Consider the following 22,105-nt stretch of genomic DNA (forward strand, 5'->3'; position numbering starts at 1 on the left):
CCTAGGCTCCTCCCATTTTCCCCTACTAGCTTGGGCAGCTGCCCCCTTATTCTGCCTGCCCCCCAGTGCAAGAGGGTGGGGTATGGGGTCCCCAAAAGGTTTGCTATCATTGCTCTAGCACATATTAGTTGTGTGACCCTGGGTAAGTCATTGAGCTCCAGTGCTCAAGGCAGTTCTTTGAGACCAAGGTATTAACCTCAATCAGTAGGGAAAGTTTTCTCATTGGAAGGCCTGTTAACAAAATCTGCATCAATCTCTTATGTTGAACTTGATAAGGGACTTTATCACCTTTTTTTGTTTCATGGACCCTGTTGGCAGTCTTGAAAACTGGATGAACCTCTTGGAATGCTTTTAATGCCTAAAATCCTTAGAATTGGAAAGGAAGCAAATCCCTTTTTTAAAAAAAAAGTTTATATATAGCCATAGTCTCTATATTCACATATAGTGCATCTACACACAAATTCCTAGAAGTCAGGCTCATCTGGTCCAACTCAAATTTGCTGGAAGGGGAAATGAAAGTGCAGAGGGAAGCCCTGTGTCAGAGAACCCAGTTTCTTTACCATTCCCATTGCTCTGGTGCTCTGGGGTATATTTCTTGGTCTGTGGAATGACTACACATTCTAGAGGCCTCTGGGATCTCTGAAAGGCCTAGTGCGGCCAGGGTTTTCTGACTCCAAACTGCCCAATATATTTGTTAATAACACCTTTTTTTTTAAAAAAAAAAACCCTTAACATCCTCCTTAGAATCAATACTGTATATTGGTTCCTATTTAGAAAAGTGGTAAGGGGTTAATGACTTGCCCAGGGTCTCACAGCTAGGAAGAGTGTGAGGTCACATTTGAACCTAGGGCCTCCCATCTTTAGACCTGGCTCGAAATCCATTGAGATACCTAGCACTCCTCAACAGCTACTATTTTAAGGCTTTAAAGGTTGCCAAATGGCAGGACATCCTTGGGGCCAAGAGGCTGGTCTCCTTGTTTCAGACAGGGATTTGCCCAGAATCACCAGCTCCTGAGGAGCTTGGGTCTGTACTGAATGTTTGGGCCTACTGCTTAGCAGAGCCGAGGAAAATCTTAAGTAGGCTTTGGCCTGGCACGGGGTAAAGTGGTTGGTTTGGGGTCTTGCTTCTCTCCAGTTGGGCCCTCTCTGCGCCTCCCTGAGCCCCAAGGGCCTTGTTTCCTCATCTGTAAAATGGGAGTCCTGGTGCTCAACACCTCCAAATCACAAGGTTGCTTCTGGCTTTGTCCTCAGGCCTCGCAGTATAGGGTGGGCCTGGGAGCTGGCAGCCTGTCCGAGGTCCCCTGGGGGCGCTCTGCCCGGTGCAGACTTCTCTGAGTCCCTCCAGTGGTCTCGTCCCAGGAAGCCGCTCTGGCTGGGCCAAGTGCTCCTCTCTATGGTGCCGCGCGTAGTCGGACCTCTCGGCTTGGGCGGGGTGGAGACGCTCTAGCCCGTACCCTCGGTAGTCCCCGCCCCATCTTAAGCCTTTCCTATGGCCTAGGCCCCAGACGCGCCCCTCGTTTGCATATTCATATAGAATGGCAGCGGGGGCGGAGCCCGCGCGCTCTCCCGGCAAAGTTGCGCTGCCGCGTTCCGCCTGGGGGCGTTTCGGGGAGGGGGGGGGTTGTCCGTCTCATGAATATGCATGATGACGGTCTGGGGGAGGGGCCGGTGGGGGCGGGGCCTCTCCCGGACTCTGTGGGTCTGTCCCGCGGTGACGGCAGCGGCGGCGGCGGCGGCTGAGGCTGGGGCCGGGCCGGGGCCAAGAGCAGGGACGCGGGCAGCGCAGTTGAGGCGAGCCGGAGCCCCAAGGAGCGTGGGGGTGAGCTCGAGCGGGGGCGGCCCGGCGGAGGAGGGGGCGGGGCCCGCGCGTGGGGGAGGGAGGGGCGTGGGGGGTGCATGGGGCCGGGGGGTGGGGTGGGGTGGCACTGGTGCAAAGTTTCCCATGGGGTGGAGGGGTCTCGTGGTCGGGGCAGCCTCGAGGGCAGCGGGAGCTCGGGTGTGTGTGAAGGCACTCGGGTCTCCCTAAAGCAGGAGGGCGCGCGCTCACTGTGCCGCCGAGGCCGAGGCGCCTCTGATCCAGAGAAACCCGGGAAGAAAGAGTGGGAGGGCTGAGGAAAGGGGCTCGGGGGCGGGGCGGAGGCAGGGGAGGGGGCTGGGGGCGGTGGCAGCCGCGGATGGAGACGCCGGGGCGGGCGGGGGACCGCGGAATGGACGTTGCCTGCGCGCCCTAGCCCATCCCCCGGGCTCCCCTCCCCCCAATGCTGTCCCCCACCCCCCAGGAAGCAGTCCCGCACCCTATCCTGTTAGTCCTCAGGCTCCCGCCGTGCCCCTTGGCTCGCTCGCTCCGAGCATCCCTGCAGACTCCAGAGCGGCTGCATCTTCTCGGCCAACCCGTCTACTCTCCTCCTCCTAGCAGCCCCGCTCCCCGCCCGGGCCGCTCCGCGGCGCTCCCCTAGCCGGAGCTCTTAGGCCTTTTTGTCTATCTGTCCCTCCTGGACCCTTTGCGCCCCCGGGGAGGATCAGCTCCCTCACCCCACCCCGGACCGGTCCGGACCTCTCCCGGCTTCTGCCCAACTCAGTTGCGTTTATTGGTCCTGACTGAGGTGTGAGGTGCCTTGGGTGATGGGCACCCGGGATACAAAGACCGAGGCGACCCCATCCTCTCTTCCCTCCTCCTCCTCCCCACCTCCCGGAAAAGACCCACAGGAAGGAAGTCCTTGTCCCCCTGGGGCAGTGGCCTTGTTCTGGCTCTGAAGGCTAGAGCCGGCCCCCCTTAGTCTCCCAGGCCAGCCGTGGCCTAGCCCGTCCAGGTGGGTCCCCCTTTTTCTGGCCGCCTTTGGGCTTCTGGACCCTCGGACTCCTAGATGGGCCTTATCCTTAACCCCGGGATGGCCCCTTCTCCCAGTAGCACTCCTTTCCTTCCCACCTTGTTCCCCAGGATCCTTGAGCCTTCTGCTTCCTCCGTAGTTAGTGACCATCCTTTTAGGGGAAGCAGACCCCTAGAGGCCCCTCATCCTGGTAACTGGCCCCCTTTGGGGTTAAGGTGCTCCAAGACAGTGCCATACCTCCCCCCTCTACCCTCAGCAGCCTTGGGCTTTCCCCCTAGTTTAGCTGCCTGACTTCATTGAGTTCCTTCCCTTCCTGCTTCTTGCAGGAAAAAGAGGGGGAGGTGGCAGCTTTGCAGAAACTGGGCCCTCAGCATTCAGTGTGATATTTTTTCTTTTTCTTTTTCTTTTTTTTGGCCAGAGCCTGCTTGGAGGTGGGGGTGCCATGGAGGGTGGTTAGATCTCTGCCACCCAGACTGAATGAGAGGGTGGGAAGGAGACACTGACCTGAGAGGAAGAGGGGCTCTAGCTGGGGAGGAAGGTTAGAGGGTGGGAAATAGGAGACCAGCATGGGAGAGGCTGAGCCCGTCTTAGAAGGTGAAGTGTGGGAGGTAATAGAGAGGGCCAGGAATGCTGGCACCTGAGGCTGAGGGCAGGTCGGTCTGGGGCCTGTCTGAGTTAAGTAAGAGCTGTCCTCAGCAGGAGCTGAATGCCCAGAACAGTTATCCCTGGGGTGGGGAGGGAAGGTTGTCCAGTGCTGCTGGTGAGAGCTCTTGAGGCCTTGGCTTCTTTCAGTGGTGGAGCAGCTTGGCCATGTGGACTTTCCTCTTCCCCCATCCTTCCCTAACCACCTGGAGGCCTGGCCCTGTCTTTGTGATGGGGCAGCATCTGGGCACTGGGGATCTTGGGAAAACCCAGCTTCTCAAGCCCTTACCCTGTTCTCTATGGGCGCAGGGACTTCTTCTTGGCGAAGAGCTGGAAATCCAGTGGGAGGCCATTGCTATAGCAACAGGCACAGGCCCTGGCTTTACCTCATCAAATTCCAGCCCGACGCCAAAGCGATTGAGAAATTTAAAAAAAAAGAAAAGAAAAAATGTATTCCAGATGTTTACTTTTTATTCCCTGTTTTTCCGTGTTTGGATGGAGGCAGCTCTGACAGAGGCTCTAGAGGGAGGGCTGGGGAGGCAAAAGAGGAGGGAGCCAGGGGATGGGAACCACTCCCAGCCGAAGGAGGGAGACTAGGAAGGAGCTGGGGCACCCGGGGCGGAGCAACTGCAGGTTGGCGTGGAGCGGGTTTTTCCCGTCCCCCATGAGGTGAAGTGATTCACGGGAGCGCTTAACCTCTGAGGCCTAAGTGTCCTGCCCAGCCTGGTGCCCTCCGTTGGGAAGTGGGCACCCCCATTGTGGGGTGGGGGAGGGATAGCCGGACCGTGGGAAAGGTAAGTGGGGTCCTGGTTCAGGAGACTGGGCTGTTCCCTAGATTCTTGGGTGACAAGAGGACTGGGGAGTTGTTCCCGGGGCTGGGCTGGCTGCTGGGTGCCCCTCTCTTTTTCCTTCAACTTTTCCCCCCTTTTACTAGAGTTCCCCTTGCTTAGCTCTCCACCCTCTTCCCTTCTCCCTCCCACTTTTCTAGTATGTACTTCCCTTGGCCAGGCTCAGCCTCTCCTGGCCCCTAATCCTGGCTGTCTGCTCTCTCTCCCTTTCTCCTAGACTCTTTCCTTCTTCTGTAGGGTCTGCTGCATGTGATGAATTTATCCACTCTCAGGGAAAGCGCACCCATGGCTTCCCAGCCCCCCCAAGAGATGGAGGAGGAGCTGCTGCCTGCTGGCCTGGAGCCAGGTACAGATGGGAGCAGGGTGGAGCTGGGTGCCTGGGGAGGGAGACACTGTTCTCCCAGGAATGAGCCTGGGAGCCCATGATGGGAAAACTGGGGGGAAGAGGGAAGCGGGAAGCGGGGAGGGGAACGCCACAGGAAATGTGGTAGAACTTTAGGCCTGGGAGGAATCTGAGAGTGCATCTAGTCACTATTCCTCAGTAAGAAGCTCCTGGAGTGCCGGATTTGCTATCAGAGAGGGCACCACCTTAGGAATGTACAGGTGACTCAGGGTGAATCATGCCATTGGGAAGCAGGAGTGGAGAAAAACCCTGGGAAGGATTTGGGGTGGCCTTACCTGCTTGGCTTAGGCCCCTGGTCTTAGGAGGTCCCTCAGGTCACTGGATGGCCAGGGATGGGGAGCCAGTCTAGAATGAACCTTGAGGGGATAACTGAAGGCAGAGCATCACCTTTTCTCAGGGAGAGCACCTTGGAAGAGGATTTGGGGCTACTAGATTGGGATTGGATAAAGAGGCTATGTTAGAATAGAAAGAATCCTGGCCTGGAAGTTCAGAAGACCTCCATTTGCTGGAACTTAATAGCTGTGTGGCCATGGACAATTTATTTAGGCAGCCTCTTTGAGCCCCAGTTTCCTCATCTGTAAAAATAGAATAACAGGTAACATTTATTTAGTACCTACAATGTGCTACTTTGCTAAGTGCTGTAGAGTAATTATCTCATTTGGTCTTCATAACAACACTGCAAGGTAGTGGCTATTATGATCCCCATTTTATAGAAGACGAGACAGCAGTTAAGTGCCTTACCTAGGAAGTAACTGAGGCCAGATTTGTATTCAGATCGTTGCAACTCTAGGCCCAGCACTTTCTCTTTTGCTCCACTTAGCTCCAGTATATATTTGACAGAATATCTCGAGACTCAGGGGCAGTCACCAAACATTTTGTATATGGCAGGCCCTCTGGGAATAACAAGAAAAGGCAAAAATAAGATCCCTTGCTTTTTGGACCCTACATTTAATGGTAGAGACTCATAAATGCCTGACTGTCTATGAGATCTCTCTGGAAATGGAAGGCAGACTGAGAACCGTAGTGACCTGGGGGCCAGGAGAATCTTTCTGCCCAAATCAGGTTCAGTTGAGCCTAGAAGAAATAAGAGAAGCTAAGAAGGGAAGCAGAGAACATATTGAGAGCCTGTCTGTAGAGCACTGGGCAAAGGGGAGATGGCCTCTGAGGGAGGTCCCTTCCAGGCCTGTGGGCCTAAGAATGTTTCACTATTATATTGTCATCTCATTTGTGTTATTTTAATTGACTTGGGAATCCGCAGTGTACTTTTCTTCATCTCTCTTCACATCTTCCCCCTCCCCGCTTCTTTGTAGGGGACTTACGGGCCAAACCCCCAGTCAAGCCCAAACCTGAGCCCCGGACACTGCCTGCCAAGCCAGCTCTGCCAGCCAAACCCAGTCTGCTGGTGCCTCTGGGGCCCAGACCCCCCAGGGGTCCCTTAGCTGAACTGCCTTCTGCCAGGAAAATGAACATGCTGGCAGGGCCCCAGCCCTATGGTGGCAGCAAGCGCCCCTTGGCCTTCTCTCCTCGGCCAGCCCCAGAGGCACCATCTGCACCACCAGAGGCAGCTAGCCCTCGGGAGACCAGCAAGGAAGAAGGGTCCCTGGCTACCCCTCCAGCCCGGTGCCCGGCCCCAGCTGGGGTCCGAAAGGCTCCTGCTCCTTTCCGACCATTGTCTGATCGATTCTCTACCAGCACTGTGGAGGAGATTTTGGCCAAGATGGAGCAGCCCCGAAAAGAGGACCCCTCCAGCCCTGACCGCCTCTGGGGCTCCCGCCTCACCTTCAGCCATGATGGCACCTCCCACTACGGTCCAAGGGTTTATGGCCTGGTGCAGGGTCCTGGGGATGAGGAGGTGTCATCACGGAGCACTTCCAAAGCCCTGTCTCAGGAAGAACAGGCACAACCCAAGGAGGGGCAGGATGAAGGAGGCCGGAATTCAGTGGGGCAGTGCTCAGCCCAGCCCCAAGATGCCCAGCCTGAAGCATCTAGCAGGATTCCCGAAGAGAGGTGAGAATGGATGGAAGGAGATGGTGAGGGGGTGGGCTTCTCCTCTCTGGCCTTTGACTTGTCCTCAGGCGGGGCCTAGGGGCTCCTGGGGCTCACCACCCTTCAGGGGATGGGCTCCAGGGCCGAAGGGAACCTCGAAGGCCCTTTCGGGCCAACCCCTCACTCTGCAGAGGAAATAAGCAGGTGGTCCTTGTCCCGTCCTTTCAGCTCCCCAGTGAAGGGAGGACAGGGCAGAACCTCTGATCCCACTAGGCCAGCATTCAGCCTCAGCAGGAAGGCCCTTCTCTGAGATCAGAGGGAAAGGTTCCAGAGTCAGAGGCCCTGGCTTGGGATTCTGGCTGCCTGAGGCTGTGTGGCCTGGACAGAGCGTTCCACCCTGGGCTCCATCAGTCAGACAAAGGGGTGGACATGGAGACCTTTAAGCCCTGCCAGCTTTTCCTCCTGTGACGAGGCCATTTGTGTCCTGGGAGACTTCAGGCTGTCAGGGGACTTGGTCAAGGACTCACAGGGCTGAGGTGGCAGCAGTAGGATGTCTCCCCATGAGGCAAGAATGAGAGAAGAACCCACATTTACATAACAAATTGGGGATCGATGATTTATTTTACAGATGGATTCACCATATGGTTTCTTTAAATAGCAGATTCCTGCCCCCCACCCCAGTGTGTCTAAATCGTGATTCTGTTTATAAAAAATGTACTTACTGTCTTCTTTTTAGGAACGCAGCCGTTGTGTGCAGGGCGACAGGCCCCGGGCCCCCTTACCTGCCTGTTGGGGTTGGGGGCCCCCAGCCCTGCCTGTCCATTGAGGCTGGGGCTTGTGGTGCATGGTGGGCCCTCTCTGAGGGAGAGGGAGGGGTGGGCACAAGCCTGGGGATCCTGGCTGAGCTGAGGAGAGGGTGTAGCTCTGACTCAGAGGCCCCTCTTCGGGCATGGGGAGCCAGCCGGTGGCAAAACCCGCCCTTTCGGGCCCCAGGCTAGCCTCCGTCAGGCCCTGCCCCAGATGCAAGGTGGGGCTGAGAGTGTGTAGCTAAGCCAGGCCCGGAAGGAGGAGGCACCTGCCTGGCCAACCTGGCATTTCCCTCACCTGGCTGGGTGTGTGGGGGTGGCAGTGAAGTTAACCCTTCCCAATCCTGTGCCAGGGCCAGGCCCTGAGGTCACATTCATGGACATTTGCTCCTTAATGTGTTTGCATGGCACCTGAAGCACCTACCAATCACTCTGTGAGGCCAGGTGTTTGAGTATTCATGATTAATCCCCATTTTATAAAAGAGAGAAGGAACACACAAGGTGGCACAGTAGATAGAGCAGAAGGCCTAGAGTTAGGAAACTCAGATTTGGCCTCAGACACTGGCTATGCAACCCTGGACAAGTCACTTAATCTTGCATGCCTCAGTTTCCTTATTTGTAAAATGAGCTGAAGAAGGAAATGGCAAACCATTATCTTTGCCAAGAATTTCCTCAAACAGGTCACAGAGAATCAGATGTGACTGCCATGCCTGAGCAGATGCTAGAATGGGCCTTGACTTCCCTCTCAGGCTGTAGTCCTTACTAAAAAGAAGGTTTAGAGCAGGAATCAGCTGTGTCCATCTCCTTTAGGGGGGGGGAGTTTCAATCCATGTGGGATAGAAGGCAGGAAGAGCCCTGGACTCTTCTCAGTGGATTTTACCTTGAATATTGGGGATAGAGAGAGCACAGGAAGAAGCCTCTGTCCTCTGCAGCACATGTGGCATTGGTTGCTGGGGAACTGGACCAACCCATCCAGTGGGTTTGTGGGCTCAGCTCTCTCCCTAGAGAGGCTTCTCTTTTCCCCATTCTGGGGCAGAATGCCAACGATCTCCCCTCTCTCCACCTCCCACAGACTCTTCTCCTCTGACCCGACATCCAATGGAGACCTGGCAAGCACCACGTTACTCTATGCAGTAAGTCATTTCCTTGCCCTAGAATAAAGGCCTAGCAGGTCAGCCTTTGGGAGGGAGCCCAAAACAGACGGTGTCAGACTTTAGGGTGAAGGCAGAAAGGACTTCAGTACGGGGAACCTTTGAGCTTTCAGGGGGCCTTTGAGCCCATCCAGGCCAGCCACTTGCTTTCTAGAGGAGAAAACTCTGGAGGCCCAGAGGTAGGAAGGGCTTCTCTGCACATTTGGACAGCCTGAAGGTAGTGAGTCAAAGAGCAGGGATGAGAAATCTCATCCGAGTAGCCCAAGGCCTGTTCCCAGATGCCTAGGCAGGTTCTGTAGTTCAGAGGGAGGGTAGCTCTTCCCCTTTCTAAGCAGCAGCAGACCTGGGGCCCTGAGGCAGGAGGGGAAGGACTGTGGAGAGGAGAGGAGAGGATCCCTTCCCTCCATCCCCTCTGAGTACCTCCCTCTGTCCCCTCCAATCCCTCCCTCCCCTTCCCTGACACTTTGACTCATGGCCCTGAGCTGGGTGGAGCTGCTGGGATGTCGGGATTTGCTGAGTCTGACAGGAGGTGGCTAGGAGGGAGAAGGGCCCATGGAGGCATGAGTCTTTCTGCCCTTTTCTGGTTCATCTACTTTACTCCTTGCCTAAGAAATCCCTGCTTCTGGGGGCCTTTTAGAAATGATTCCTTGGCTTTCTCTCAGGTGGAATAGATGGAGTTACTGTTTTATATTAGGCTCAGCTGCAGAACTGGAAAAGATCTTCAAATGTCTCCAGTTGAGAAACATGAGAAAAATGAGGCCCTGGGAGGTTACAGGTTGTTAGACTTAGAGGCCATCTAGGCCAACCCCTCATTTGACAGATAAGGGTCATAGAGTAGTGGGGAGTATAGGCCATGGTCCAGAGCTAGCCTTTTCCATAGCCCCTGCTCCTCATGCCCTTTGGGAGTAGGATCACGCCCAACTGGAATTCATCCCAGAGTCTGGAGTGGACCTCCCCTTCTCTCTGGAAGGCCTCCTTGGCTCTTCATTTCAGGCTGAGGGCTCACAGCCTCATTTTCAGCATCTTCTCCCAGGATATTTCTCCTTCTACCAGCATCTTCTGCTGAGATTGTGGGCAGATTCCTTCATCACTGTGTAGGGGCTGTGTTTTAGGCATCTCTGCACGGTGGGCAATGGCTTTGAGTAGAGAGAAACTCCTGGAGGTCTTTGGGCCTTCTCCTCCTGCCCCATTCCCTGTGAGTAGATAGGTAATGACAACCTTTTCTCTTGCAGGTTTCCAAGCCTTCACCCCATCCTCACCACACTGTTTCTCCAATCTCAGCCAGTTCTGAGCCCCATGATCCCCCTAGTCCTCCAAGGGCTCCAGTGTCCCCAAGCTCAGCCCCCTCTGCTGAGGGACTCTCGACCTCCCAGAGCCCAGTCCCCTCCACAGAGAAGTTACCTGAATCCCTGAAACCATTCAGTCCATCCTTCCCATCAGGGGAATCCTCTGGGTCCCCTAGCTCAGTCACCTCCCCTGAGAAGACCACCACCACCACCCCAGAGGCTCCAGGGTCTCCCAGGCCAGAGCATCTCCAGGTCATCTCTCCCCAGATTCCACCTTCAGGGGGCCAGTTTTTGAAGCACTTGGGAGAGGAGGGTAGAGAGTTAGGCCTCCGTGCCCCCCACCTGGAGCAGCGCCGCTTCTCAGAAGGTGTGCTTCGGCCCCCCAGTCAAGATCAGAGGAAACTAGGGGGGTCCCTGGCTGCCTTGCCTCAGGATCAGGGAGGAGCAGGCGGCTTGGAGCAGCCCTTTGGGAGTGGAACAGAATCCAACTGGAGCTTGTCACAGTCCTTTGAGTGGACCTTCCCCACTCGGCCTTCAGGTCTAGGAGTGTGGCGGCTGGACTCTCCGCCACCCTCACCCATCACTGAAGCAGATGACTCGGGTCTCTCTGAGGGAGAAGGGGAAGAGGCTGATGGAGTTCAGAGCTCCAGGCCTATTAGGGCTGCCTCAAGGGTTCAGAGTCAGAACACTCAACAGGGGCTCCTCCAGAACCAACAGGGAAATGACAGAAATCCAGCTTCCTCCAACCCTTCATCAGATCTCCAGCCCAAAGACCAGGATTTACCAAGACTGTCACTGCTACGAGCCGAAGAGGTGGCAGGACCTGAGGAACCCCTGACTGGCCTGGAGGCTCCCCTCCCTCCCACTCCAGAGGAGGAGGCTGCCTTGCCCATCCTGGAGCCTGTTCGGGAGCAGGAGCCCCCCCTTCCTCCCGCTCAGCCCTGTATCTTGTTTGCCGAAGCCCTTGTCCCAGAGCAGGCTGTACCCTCCCAGGAAGATGCCCCAGATTTGGCAAAGGCAGAGACCAACCTCACCAGGCCTGAGGGAGGGGATCTCCCGAGGATGTCACCCGAGATGAGGGCCCCCGAAAGTGATTCTGGCTGGCTAGACAAGCTCTTGGCCTCGCCACCTCCTAGTGCCAATGGTGTCCGGAAAGCAGCCATGCCTGAGCAACGTGAGACTCAGATGCCCAGTGCCAACCCTGAGGTGAGGGCTAATGGGGCCCCAGGTGGACCGGGCATGAAGGGGATTGGTCTTGGGGCTTAGGTGTTGGGGTTAGATACCGGGGCTTGCTGAGATTCTACTTGTGTGACAGTGTGGGGCTACAGAAGGAGAACCAGAATGTTAGATTGAGAAGAGAACTCAGATCACCGAATGCTGGGAAGACCTTGAAAACATGCAAGGTTGGAATTGGGAGAGCCCTGAAAACTTAGGGTGTCAGAGCTGAGAGAGCCCTTAGGACATAGGATGTCAGAGAGTATCAGCTGAAGGAATGGCTCTTAGTGCCGGGAGGGCCCTTAGGACTTCAGATGTCAGAGCTGGGCGGTGGGTCCTTAGCACGTAGAGGGTCAGAGCTGGGGGCAGAAGGCCCTTATTAGGACCTGGAATATGAGAACTGGAAGGGCCTTGGCATGTAGAATGTCAGGGCTGGAAGAGTTCTAAGAACCCAGAATTTCAGAGCTGGGAGGCCTTTTAGAATATAGAATGTCAGAGCCAGTAGAAAGCTTAGAACATGGAACATGAGTGTTTGAGCAGACTCGGGGATTATTAAACCCAAAGGCCTTGTTTTCTGAAGCAGAACAGGCCGGGGGAGGGGATGGGATTGGCCCTAGGTCACAGAGCCAGAGAGTGGCTAGGTCTCCCGAGTGCCTTCCAGTTCTCAGCCTCTGCCCGGCTTAGTTCTTCAGTTAAGTTTGTGCCAGCTTGCCGAGCCCAGAGTGGGTCCTGGGGGAGGCAGTGTGTAGGTCCTGGGCACCCAGTCCCTGGGTCCCTAAGCAGTAGCCCCAGGCAGCAGCAGCAGGAGGAGAAGGGGTTAAGGGCTGGCTGGCTCCTAAAGTGAGTAGGTGTGTCTGTCCCGGGATCTGGGTGACTCAACTTGTTTCTGGGAGGGGCTGGCTGCAGCTGCGCAGCCCGAGCCAGTCAGAAGTGGTCAGACGAGTCCAGGAGAAGGAGCTGGACTTCCCCTCCTCTGTGGGGCTGCCAGGGTGGGTGGGGAGCATGGCCCATGGCGGGGAACAGAGCAGCCTGTCGATCCTGGAGCGCCTGCTGGCCAATGCGGCCCTGTGGGAGGAGGCTGGCCGGGCTCGCTCTCCAGATCCAAGGCTGGTGGCCCGGGTCAGCAGACCTGGGAGGGTAAGTGTGACCCAACAGAACAAAGACTCTTCTAAGTCGAGGGCTTGGTTCTGCCAAGAGCTGATGGGGAAAGGGTCTGGGGAGGTGGGGGGTCTTGCTGGGATGTTTCCATAGCAATCAGGGTGCTACAGGCCATGGACTCCTTGGCCTGGTGATATGATTACTCCTCTCCCATAAACTAGTCCCTTCCCTTCCCCAACCTGGATGGTGCTATCCAGCTTTGTTTCTTTCTCATTGATGTTCAGTCAAATCTCCAAGGAGTGACCCAAGAGAGGGTGAAATGGCTTCACTCTGTACCCTGGGAATGTCTTGAATCTTACCTCTAAGCATCATTTTAATTGTATTTTTTCTGCTTTTGCAGGGGCTCCTGGGATGGTCCCAGAAAGACCTGAAAAGTGAATTTGGAATTGGTGTAGACTCTCACCCTAGCACCTTCAGCTCCTCTTCAACCTGGGCCAGAGAGAGCACCAGGGGCTATGGCATTGGGGGCTCAGGCCCCAGTGAGAGAGATTGGGGCATTGATGATGGCCATGCGAGAGTAGCGCAAAGCCATCGGGAATGGAGCAACACTTATGGCATTAGCCAGCCAGGGATGGAGAAAGAGTTTGAATCCAGGAATGGAGACCAGACCAAGGAGCATATCTTAGGAAGAGATATTATGGCCCAGGAGTTTGGGAAGGCAGATCAACTTGGACCTTACAGTTGCCACGCTGCTGACTTACAGGACCGAGAATTTGAGAAGAGAGACTCACTTGGGACTTACAGTAGCCAGGCTGTTGAATTACAAGACTGGGAATTTGGGAAGAAAGATCCACTTGGGACTTACAGTAACCAGGATGCCGATTTACATGCCCGGCAATTTGAGAAGAGGACCTGGATGAGTGAATATGGCGGCGGCAGCCAGAGAGATGCAGATTGCCTAGAAAGAGCCTTTGGAGAGAGAGATCTGAGTGGTGTGTTCAGTATGGAGCACTCAGAGCAGCAGGACAAAGAATTTGGGAAGAAAGATCAAAGTGACAGCTCTTGCCTTAGAGAGGTTAACAGGGAAGAGATATTGGAGAAAGAGCAAGAGACCTTATATGGCCCTAATACTCCCAATTCACAGGATCAGGAGCTTGGTGAAGGAGATTTGAGCAGTTGGCCTAAGAGCAATGACTCTAATTGTCAGGGAGAATTTGGGAAGAAAGACCAAGCTGAGACTTACAGGAGCAATGATGTCAACCGCCAATCCAGGGAATTTGGGAAAAAAGACTGGCCTAGTGAATTTGGCCAAGGAGACACGAGTGAGACAGAGAGGGAATTCAGTCTAGGGAGACGAGATTGGACCAGCGACTTCCGCATTGAAGGCACAGACAAGAGTGACCAATTTGGTATCATTGGGACTGATAGAGGCAACTGTTCAGGCCTGGGCATTCTTAGTGGCTCAAATATGGGAAGCACCAACTTTGTGTCACCTGGGAATATTATGATGGGACAGACACAATGGACTGATGATCTGGGTCTCAGGAACTTGGATGTATCTGGTTGTGTGGGATCAGAAGGACCAAGTGAGGGCCGAGAGCATGGGGTTGGACAGACTGACTGGTCCTCTAACTTGGGTTTGAGAAACATGAATATGCCCAGTGACTTAGGGAATGGAGAGCCTGGGGAATCTAGGGAACTTGGAGTAGGACAGAAAGACTGGACCCCAGATCTTGGTCTGAGAAATATAGATGTCTCAAGGGTCCTAGAGTCAACAGGGCCCAGTGAGCCCAGAGAATGTGGTGTAGGACAGACAAACTGGATTCACAATCTTGGGATAAGGAATACAGATGCACCCAATGATATGAAGCCTGGAGATCCTCTGTCATCAAGGGAGCATGGAGTAGGGCAAGCTGACTGGACATCTGACCTCATGCTGAGAAACCTAGACCTGGGGACAGGGGGCAGCCTCAGAGAGGCCAGAGAGCATGGTGTAGGACAAATGGACTGGACCCATGATCTGGGATTGAGGAACATGAATCTGTCTAGTCCCCTAGAGTCTGGGGGTTCCAGCGAGGCCCGAGAATGTGGAGTTGGACAGATGGACTGGCAAGACAATCTGGGCCTCCACGCCACTGACTTTTCAGGTAGCTTGGATCTTGGAGGTCCAAGTGAAGCCCGAGAGCATGGAGTCGGCCAGGTGGATTGGCCTCAGGATGGAGATCTCACAAGCCCCAGTTTATCTGGTGACCTGGAGGCCAGAGAGCCCACAGAAGCCCGGGAACTAGGAGTCGGAGAGGTGAGCCAGCCTGGCATTCCTGAGAGCCAATATGGTGGTGACTCCCAGCCCTCAGATGGGAGCGAGGCTGATATTGGGATGGACTTGACAGAATCCACCAACTCAGGGACCAGGTAAGGCTCTGTCACACTCACACCAGAGCTCAATGGGGCCATGAAAGCCTTCACACCAAAGAATGCTTCACCAATGCCACCTCATTTTATCCCCACTGCATCCCCCCATTTTGCAGATGAGAAAATTGAGGCATATATAGGTTAATTGATTTGTTTGGAATGGAATTTGATTTGATTGGAATGCAGGCTTAAGGCCCAACACTTGATCCACCACCCAGCCACCTTTAAGATAAGGAAGATGTTTTTATATTGCTTCTAAATATTTAGTCCTTCAGAATGGCTTCATCAAACTTTTCAGAAGAATTTTCTGTAAAAAACTCCAGTATCAGATTGTAGAACAGTTGGGTGGGCAGCTGCCTGGTCACAGCCATGAATTTCTTCTGGTGGGGCATAGCCACTTGACTGAAGGACATCAGTGTGTGTCCTAAGTTGTCCCCAGTCCCTGGGAACAGAGAGCATTAGCCACGGTGGCCATTCATCTCTGTGAGACGAGACTTGATGCCTCCCATCCTCATCCTGGGGGAGCAAGGCCAGAGTGGGGGCTGGGAGGAAGCTGGTGGGGGGGGGGCTGGATACCCAGGGGCCCACATCTTGATAGCACACGCCTGGCCTATCTGAGCAGACTGTCCCCACTCACTAGGATGATTCTGGGGCACCTGAGGGGAGGCACATTCTATGCCCACTTTGGCTCTGTCACAGTGGCTGTGTGATCTTCCCACAGTCACTTTTGTTCTCTGTGTCTCAGTTTCCATCACTGTAGAATAGGGACTTTCTGGTCTGGTTGCCTTCTGTTGAAATTGGAGAGGAGGCTGGAGTTGGGCTGCTACTCTGAGGTCTTTCTCTACTGATTTCTTGACTTCCTCCATTCCTAATGGACTCCGCACACTTACTAGCACGAAGTCTCCCAGAGTGCTGGAAGGAACCTTAGAGAGCACTTCCATTTAACAGATGAGGACACTGAGGCCCAGAAAGTGACTACTGGAGCCAGGATTGGACCCAGTTCTTCTCTGTCTCCCTCCAGTGCTCCTGCGCCAGTCTTGCTTATTTCTGTCTCCTATTCGCTCATTCTGGGCAGTGTTTCCCAGCCCTCAGGGATGTCTTTGCTGCCTGCAAGGAGCCAGGCTCCTGGGGGGTGTTTGCCAGGGCTGGAGTCCTGTGCGAGACTGCTGGGGCTGAGGTCTTCTCCTGGACAAGATACACCCCCCCACCCCCTCTGGAGGCCCTGCTGAGGCTCTGCACTGGCCCGCAGGGAGCTGTGGGCAACTGCAGATGTCCGAGGGTGGGCAGACGGATGGCAGGAAGGAGGGCTAGACAAGGTGGATAGATAGGGGAGGGTCTCTTTCCCAGAGTCTCTCAGGTATCTCTGTGGGACACACCCCCACAGGGCCTGGGAGAGCTAAAGTGCTCCTGGGGCAGGGACAGTCCTGTGGGGAAGATGCTGGCCTGAGGGGGCCGGAGCAGGGGAGGCAGCTCTCTGCGGTCCTGGTCAGGCCTCCAGGGTGTGAGGGGGCCTCTTCCAAGTGTTCCTCCTCTTTGTTGGCCTGCCTTGAGCCACAGCAGGTCTCAGAGTCACCCTAAGGTGCTCTCGGCCTCTTGCCCCAAAGTGATCACCCTGACCTCAGGTCTAGGGCTCCAGGGGCTCCATTTCTAGTTAAAGCTCACACTTGGCTCTCAGCCCCTCTTAGACTTTGCTTCCCTCCACGCACCAGCATCCAGGGGCTCCAGCCCACTGAGCAGTGCTCGCACCCAGTGCTGATTCTCCTGAAGCCAGGCTCTGTCCTCGTTTCCCCCATCAGAGCATTCTCCCCTTCCCCTGCCCTCCTGCTTTTCCTCCTTCCTCTCAGCCCGCCCTCCGTTTGCTTCCTAGACATCTGTATGTTGTTGGTCATTTCCGTGCTGCTCCTCATTAGAGTGTTTACACGGGAAGCTTTGATTCATTGGCTGTTGGGGGCTCTACCAGGAGGGAGCCTAGAATAGAATGTCAGAGGTAAAACACTCAGGACTGGCTCGGGACGGCTCCCCTCATAACGCACTTGGCAGAGAAGAGGATTAACTTGTCCTGGCTCACCCAGCGAGTTGGGGCTTTTTAATTATAAATATTTATTTTAAAAATTTGAGCCTGAAATTCTCTCCCTGCAGTGCCCCCTTCCCCCATTGAGAAGGTGAGCATTCTGTCATTTAAATGTATAAAGTCGTGCAAAACATTTCCACATTAGCCATGCTGCAAGAAAAATAGAGGGAGAAAAGTGACACTGCAGTGAGTGTTTGTCCATCCTCTCTGGATGGGGGGAGATGGACCTGTTGGATCAGAGTCTCCGTCTGAGGAGCTGGGCTTTCTCAGTGGATCACCCATAGTGCTCTGGTTCCGCCACTTCACTCGGCCCCAGTTCAGATGGATCTCTCCGGGTTTTTTGGGACACCCCCCCCATCTCTGATTTTCCCAATCATATGCCACAGATGGGTCTCCATTCCCTAATTCCTGGGCGTCCCCTGGACTTCCAGCTCTTTGCCACCACAAAAAGTGCCGTCAGAGATACTTTTGCACAGTCCTTTTCCTTTGATCTCTTCGGGATACAGAACTGGTCATAGTGTTACTGGGTCTAACGGCTTGGGGGCCGTTCTCCCCACAGTGGCCAGACCACTTCACTATCCTCCAGCACATCAGGGTCCCAGCTCCAGAACAGGCCATTTGGGTTGGTGCCGGTGGCCTGTCTTGGTGTGTTGGGCCTCAGTCTCTGGTCCAGCAGTCCCATTCCTTTGAGCCTCTCAGAAGATGGCCCAGTGTGGGACCAGGTCTCAGCTCCATCCTCATATTGAGCTGAAGCGGGCCCCAGCAGGTCAGGCAGTCCAGCTCCTTTCCACAGCCAAGGCGGTGGAGATGAGTGCTGGAGAGGACCTCAGGGCCTGGGGCTCAGCATCCCATGCTATTTCCTGGGGTCTATCTGTGGCTCTGCGTCTGCCCTGGGCCCTGCTCTCAGCTTCTCTGTGGCGTCTCATGCCTCTGCTCTCCCCGGCTCAGGCTTGATGCCACCCTGCTCCCACTGTGCTACGTGCCCCTTCCCACAACCCTGAGCCAGGGCTTTCCCAGCAGCCACAGAGGGAGAAGGGCAGGATCCATCTGATGTCCCCAAGACACCCATCCCTGATCTGGGGCTGGAACTCCGGGCTGCCCCCCACTTGACCATCCAGGCCCCCCACCGAGGCTATAGGGCACAGGAAGCAGGGCCCTAGGCAGTCGGTGGCCTCTGCCTCATCCCCTAGTGGGCCCCTGGACCCTCCTTCAGGCCCTCCAATACTCCCTGCCACCCCTTTTGTTCTGCCTTTTTGAAGGCAGGGACTTCCCCTTTCCTGGCTTCCCTGCTCACTGTCGATAGCTTCTCCCAGAGGAACTGAGCCCTGGAGAGGCCGAGTGGAGGCCCAGTGCCCTTCAGGTTGTAAGTGGCATGTGGCATTTGAACCCAGGCCTCTAGCTGCTGAACTGGTTCTGTTCCAGACCGAAATAGGGGCCAGGGCCCAGGCCCTTAAGGAGGTGACCCTCCAGAGCTCCCCTTCTCTTGCACTTTATGGTATCTCCATCCAGGGCAGGGCAGAGAGCAGGCCCTTCCTGGGATAGAAGAGGATGCCACCTCCAAAATGACTTTCTTAAGACTAATCAGTGGTCATTGTTGGAGGCAGGATTTGAATCCAGCCCCAACCCACTGTTCTTTGTCTTTATGGCTGCTCCTGTGTCTCATTGTGCCTTGGGAGGACTTGGGAGAAAGAGGAGGTACTGGCTTAGGGTGTTGGATCTGGCCTCCTGGGGCTGGGCCTTATGCGTCTCCTAACCCCTTTCCCCACAGCTCTGGCGGGTACCTTGCCCGATCTCCACCCTCTGGCTCTCAGGGCCCACCACAGGATGTGTCGGGTGGCAGCGGGCTCAGAGTGGCCTCTGGCAGAGAGAGGATGGCCTTGGGCCCCAGGGCCCAGTCAGAAGAGGAAGAAGAAGAGACGATGGCGGATGGTGCTGGGGAGCGGGGGCCAGAGCTCGGAGGGGCCTCTCTTCCTTCTTGCCGGCCCCAGCCTGATGGCGAGGCCAGCCGCGCAGAGGAGATAGACGGTAGCTGGGCTCCCCGAAGGGATGGCCCTGCAGCCCCCAGACTGCTCCCTGGCCCACCATCTGAGGACTTCTCCTTCATGGAGGTCAGTGGGGGCAGAGCTGTAGGTTGGGGGGGGACATTAGGGTGGGCTCCGTGGCCAGGGTCCCCTGAATAATTCTCCCAAGTTATCCCACTGAGAAATTCAAGTCCACAGACCACTGTCCGGTGCCTGCTGCCACAGTGCCCCTTGAAGGCCTCCCCAAGCCTTTCTCGGGACTACTCTGGGTCCTAGCCATCTGAGGACTAAGAAGTGGTTGTGGGTGGAGTGGAGTGCAGGGCTGGCTCTCAGGGTAGTGAAGGAAGTCTGGAAGGACCTTGAAGGGCATCTCTGATTCTCCTTCATGGCAGAAGGGCCCGGGCACACAGTGGGTCCAGAGCCTAAGTGCCCCCCAGGCCTACCCCAGATGCTAGAGGTTCAGGGGGTTGGACCCTTCCACTTGTGGTCAGTGTCTCCCTCAGGGCTCCACCGTGGGGTCTGGGCAGGTCACTGGTCGTGACTGTCTAGCATCAGGCCTGGGAATGGCCAATCTGGAGGGCATGAGACTGGACCCAGTAAGGGTCATATGGGGGACTGTGGTGGGTTCAGGTGCTCCCATCTGCTTCCAGGACACAGAAGTTCTAGACAGTGCCATGTACCGGAGCCGTGCCAATTTGGGCCGCAAGCGTGGCCACCGGGCTCCAGCCATCCGCCCCGGGGGCACCCTGGGCCTCTCTGAGGCTGACAGTGATGCCTGGCTCTTCCAGGATTCCACAGGTGGGATATGGGATTGGGGCTGCTGATTAGACTCACACTAAGGTTCACTCAGTGCATTCCTCCAAACAAGGCAGCGAGGGTAGGGATCAGGGCCCCTGTTTTACAGATAGCGAAGCTGGAGGCATGAGAGGTCACCAGAAAACCTTAGGCCCATTTGCTGGGTCTGGGAGCAGAGCCAGAGAGGCCGAGCTCTCCCCTGCGACCTCCAGTCAGTGAGGGCCAAGGCTTTGGGCCTCACTTGCAGCCTCCTCCGATTGAACTGCACCACCTGGGAAACCAGTTAACCTGGGGCCTGGGGTGGGAAGCGGACAGACGGGGGACCCCCACTCAGAATGGGTCTTAGTGCCTCAGGGTTGAGCCAGGGCAGAGCAGGGGGCGTCCATCCCTCCGTCCAACACTCGGCCTCAGCCTATTCCTCTTCCTGCAGAGCCTCGGGCTTCTCGGGTGCCATCTTCAGATGAGGAGGTGGCCGAGGAGCCTCAGAGTCGCCGCACGCGCATGTCCCTGGGCACCAAGGGCCTGAAGGTCAACCTGTTCCCCGGCCTGAGCCCCTCTGCTCTCAAGGTAACTCCGGCTGCCCAGGCCTCCCGGCTTGAGAGGGGTGGGTGTGGGGCAGCTCTGGGGCTGCAGGAGTCTGACATTGACTCCGGCTGCCCATTGGGGTAGGAGCTGCCATGGGCCCTGGTGGAGGGAATGGAAGGGTCACTGTGTCCAGGCTGGCCTTGGCTTCCGTGCCAGGCTGCCTCCTGCTCCTCTCGCTCTCCCAGCCCCCTTTCTGTCCATGACTTGTTCTTTTGGAACCCAGGCTAAGCTGCGTCCCCGAAACCGCTCTGCCGAGGAGGGGGAGCCCGTGGAGAGCAAGTCCACCCCGAAGGAGTCTGCCGTCCAGCGCTCCAAATCCTGCAAGGTTCCCGGCCTCGGGAAGCCCCTCGCATTACCTCCCAAGCCAGAGAAGTCCTCAGGGTAGGTGGGAGGACACCCGCCTATCGGGCTGTGGGGGTGGAATGGCAAACTGAAGCCAATCGGGGCCCAGACTGTCCGTGAGGGTCCCTGGAAGCCACTGAGAGACCTTGGCAATATCTTACTGTTTGTTTATTCTGTGAATGATTCCCAGGCCAGGCTTCTCCTGGATGTGGCCCCTGAGCCCATGTCTGCCAGCAATCCTTCCTTGGGCACCCCTCTTCCTTTCTGCCCTTGGGGCTATCTCCACCTGCATCCCCCCCCCCATTTTACCCCATTTCTCTGAGCTGATGCCCCCACGAATTTTCGGCAGAAACCTAGTCCCTCTGTCTATCGCTGGTCACCAGGGGTTCCCTCTCTGTGCCTCCCCAGGTCTGAAGGCTCCTCCCCAACCTGGCTGCAAGCATTGAAGCTGAAAAAGAAGAGGGTCTGAGGCACCGCTTTGGAGGTGAGTGGGGGTCCCTGGGGCATGTCCTCATCAGTGCAGTCACCCCTCCACATGGGCCCTTTGGGATATGGGGGGGGGCACAGGCTGGTGGCCCCGCCCAATGAAGGGCAAAGGCCACTCCTCACCAGGCCCCCTGTGGCCTCCATGGCTCCTCGGATGACCATTAGTAGTAGTGTCCCCACAGCAGCAGGCCCTGGGCCCTGGGGTGACCGGGGGCTCAGAGACATGAGACTTGGAGGGCCAGTGTGGGGGAGCTCCTGCCCCCAGCACTCAGTAAAACCTCTTCCTCCTTCCCTCCCAGGTGGTTCCTGCCAATCCTCCGAAGCAGCCCCAACCCTGGGAGGCCCTGGATCAGGGAAGAGGGCTGGAGTCCTGCCGGCCGCCCACTCTGGCCTCCTCCCCTGCCCTCGGCACATTTATGCACTTTGGACCCCCCTGGGATGCAGTCATTAGAGCGGTCGGTGTTGGCCCGTCCCCCCTCCCCCCGGGTTTTTTTTTTGATACCACTTTATAACGTTTTTGATAAAAGCCTCCATTTTTTGTACCGGGCGGTGGCCGCCCCCTCCCTGCCCCGGAGCCTGTGGACACCAAGGACATTCTGTCACTTAACAATAAAGCTTTCTGGGGATTGGTGATTAGGCGAGGCTTGGTCATCCCTTGTTCGGCCGGCCTTGGGGAGCTGGTGAGCGAGCTGAGGGCTGCAGAGCTCTGAGCCCAGAGAGGGAAGGGACCGTCCAGCCTGCTCTAGCACCCAACTGCGATCCCCAACAGGGTCTGGGCAGTTCTGACCTCTGGGGTGGGCCAGGGGCTGGTGCGAACGGCATTGGCTCTGACTCAGAAGCCTCAGTCTGCTAATCTGCAGCCTGGATGAGGTGGCTCTCAGTCCCTCGGAAGGGCCCTTCCTGCTCCTGATGAGGATGCAGCTTTCCTTCCCTACCTCAGACACTGGCCCCCTTGGAGCTTCCTCTCAGCTCAGCCTCCTGACCCAGCAAGGACCTCATTGGCCGGCTCCTCTGGGCTCTCATCATCCCCTTGGGGCAGCGGCCTTTGAGGTCTCTGGTCCTCAGCCCAGCCCCTCACAGAAATGACTCACCTGAGGTCACACAGGAAGTAAGGGATGCAGCGGATGTCC

The 22,105-nt window shown here is 56.2% G+C and overlaps 1 protein-coding gene across 7 annotated transcripts; it reads left to right on the top strand.

Annotated features, from left to right (window-relative positions):
• The first annotated feature begins 1,677 nt into the window (after positions 1-1,677).
• On the top strand, positions 1,678-21,611 carry TNKS1BP1 (tankyrase 1 binding protein 1). Of its 7 annotated transcripts, none has more exons than XM_016423535.2 (12): positions 1,678-1,819; positions 4,536-4,664; positions 6,032-6,728; positions 8,586-8,646; positions 9,897-11,156; positions 12,664-14,675; positions 18,515-18,854; positions 19,418-19,565; positions 19,993-20,129; positions 20,371-20,528; positions 20,898-20,973; positions 21,275-21,611. In XM_016423535.2, the coding sequence occupies exons 2-11, from the start codon at positions 4,571-4,573 to the stop codon at positions 20,956-20,958; spliced, it is 4,968 nt and encodes a 1,655-aa protein (XP_016279021.2). In that variant the 5' UTR covers positions 1,678-1,819; positions 4,536-4,570; the 3' UTR covers positions 20,959-20,973; positions 21,275-21,611. The 7 variants fall into 7 exon arrangements, with proteins under 7 accessions (XP_016279021.2, XP_016279020.2, XP_016279026.2 ...); XM_016423534.2 differs by having other exon boundaries at positions 1,679-1,819; positions 4,556-4,664; XM_016423540.2 differs by having other exon boundaries at positions 1,688-1,819; positions 4,591-4,664.
• Positions 21,612-22,105: the final 494 nt, after the last annotated feature.

This window comes from Monodelphis domestica, chromosome 6 (genome assembly GCF_027887165.1).
Source record: "Monodelphis domestica isolate mMonDom1 chromosome 6, mMonDom1.pri, whole genome shotgun sequence".
In the NCBI taxonomy this organism is placed as follows: Eukaryota; Metazoa; Chordata; class Mammalia; order Didelphimorphia; family Didelphidae; genus Monodelphis; species Monodelphis domestica.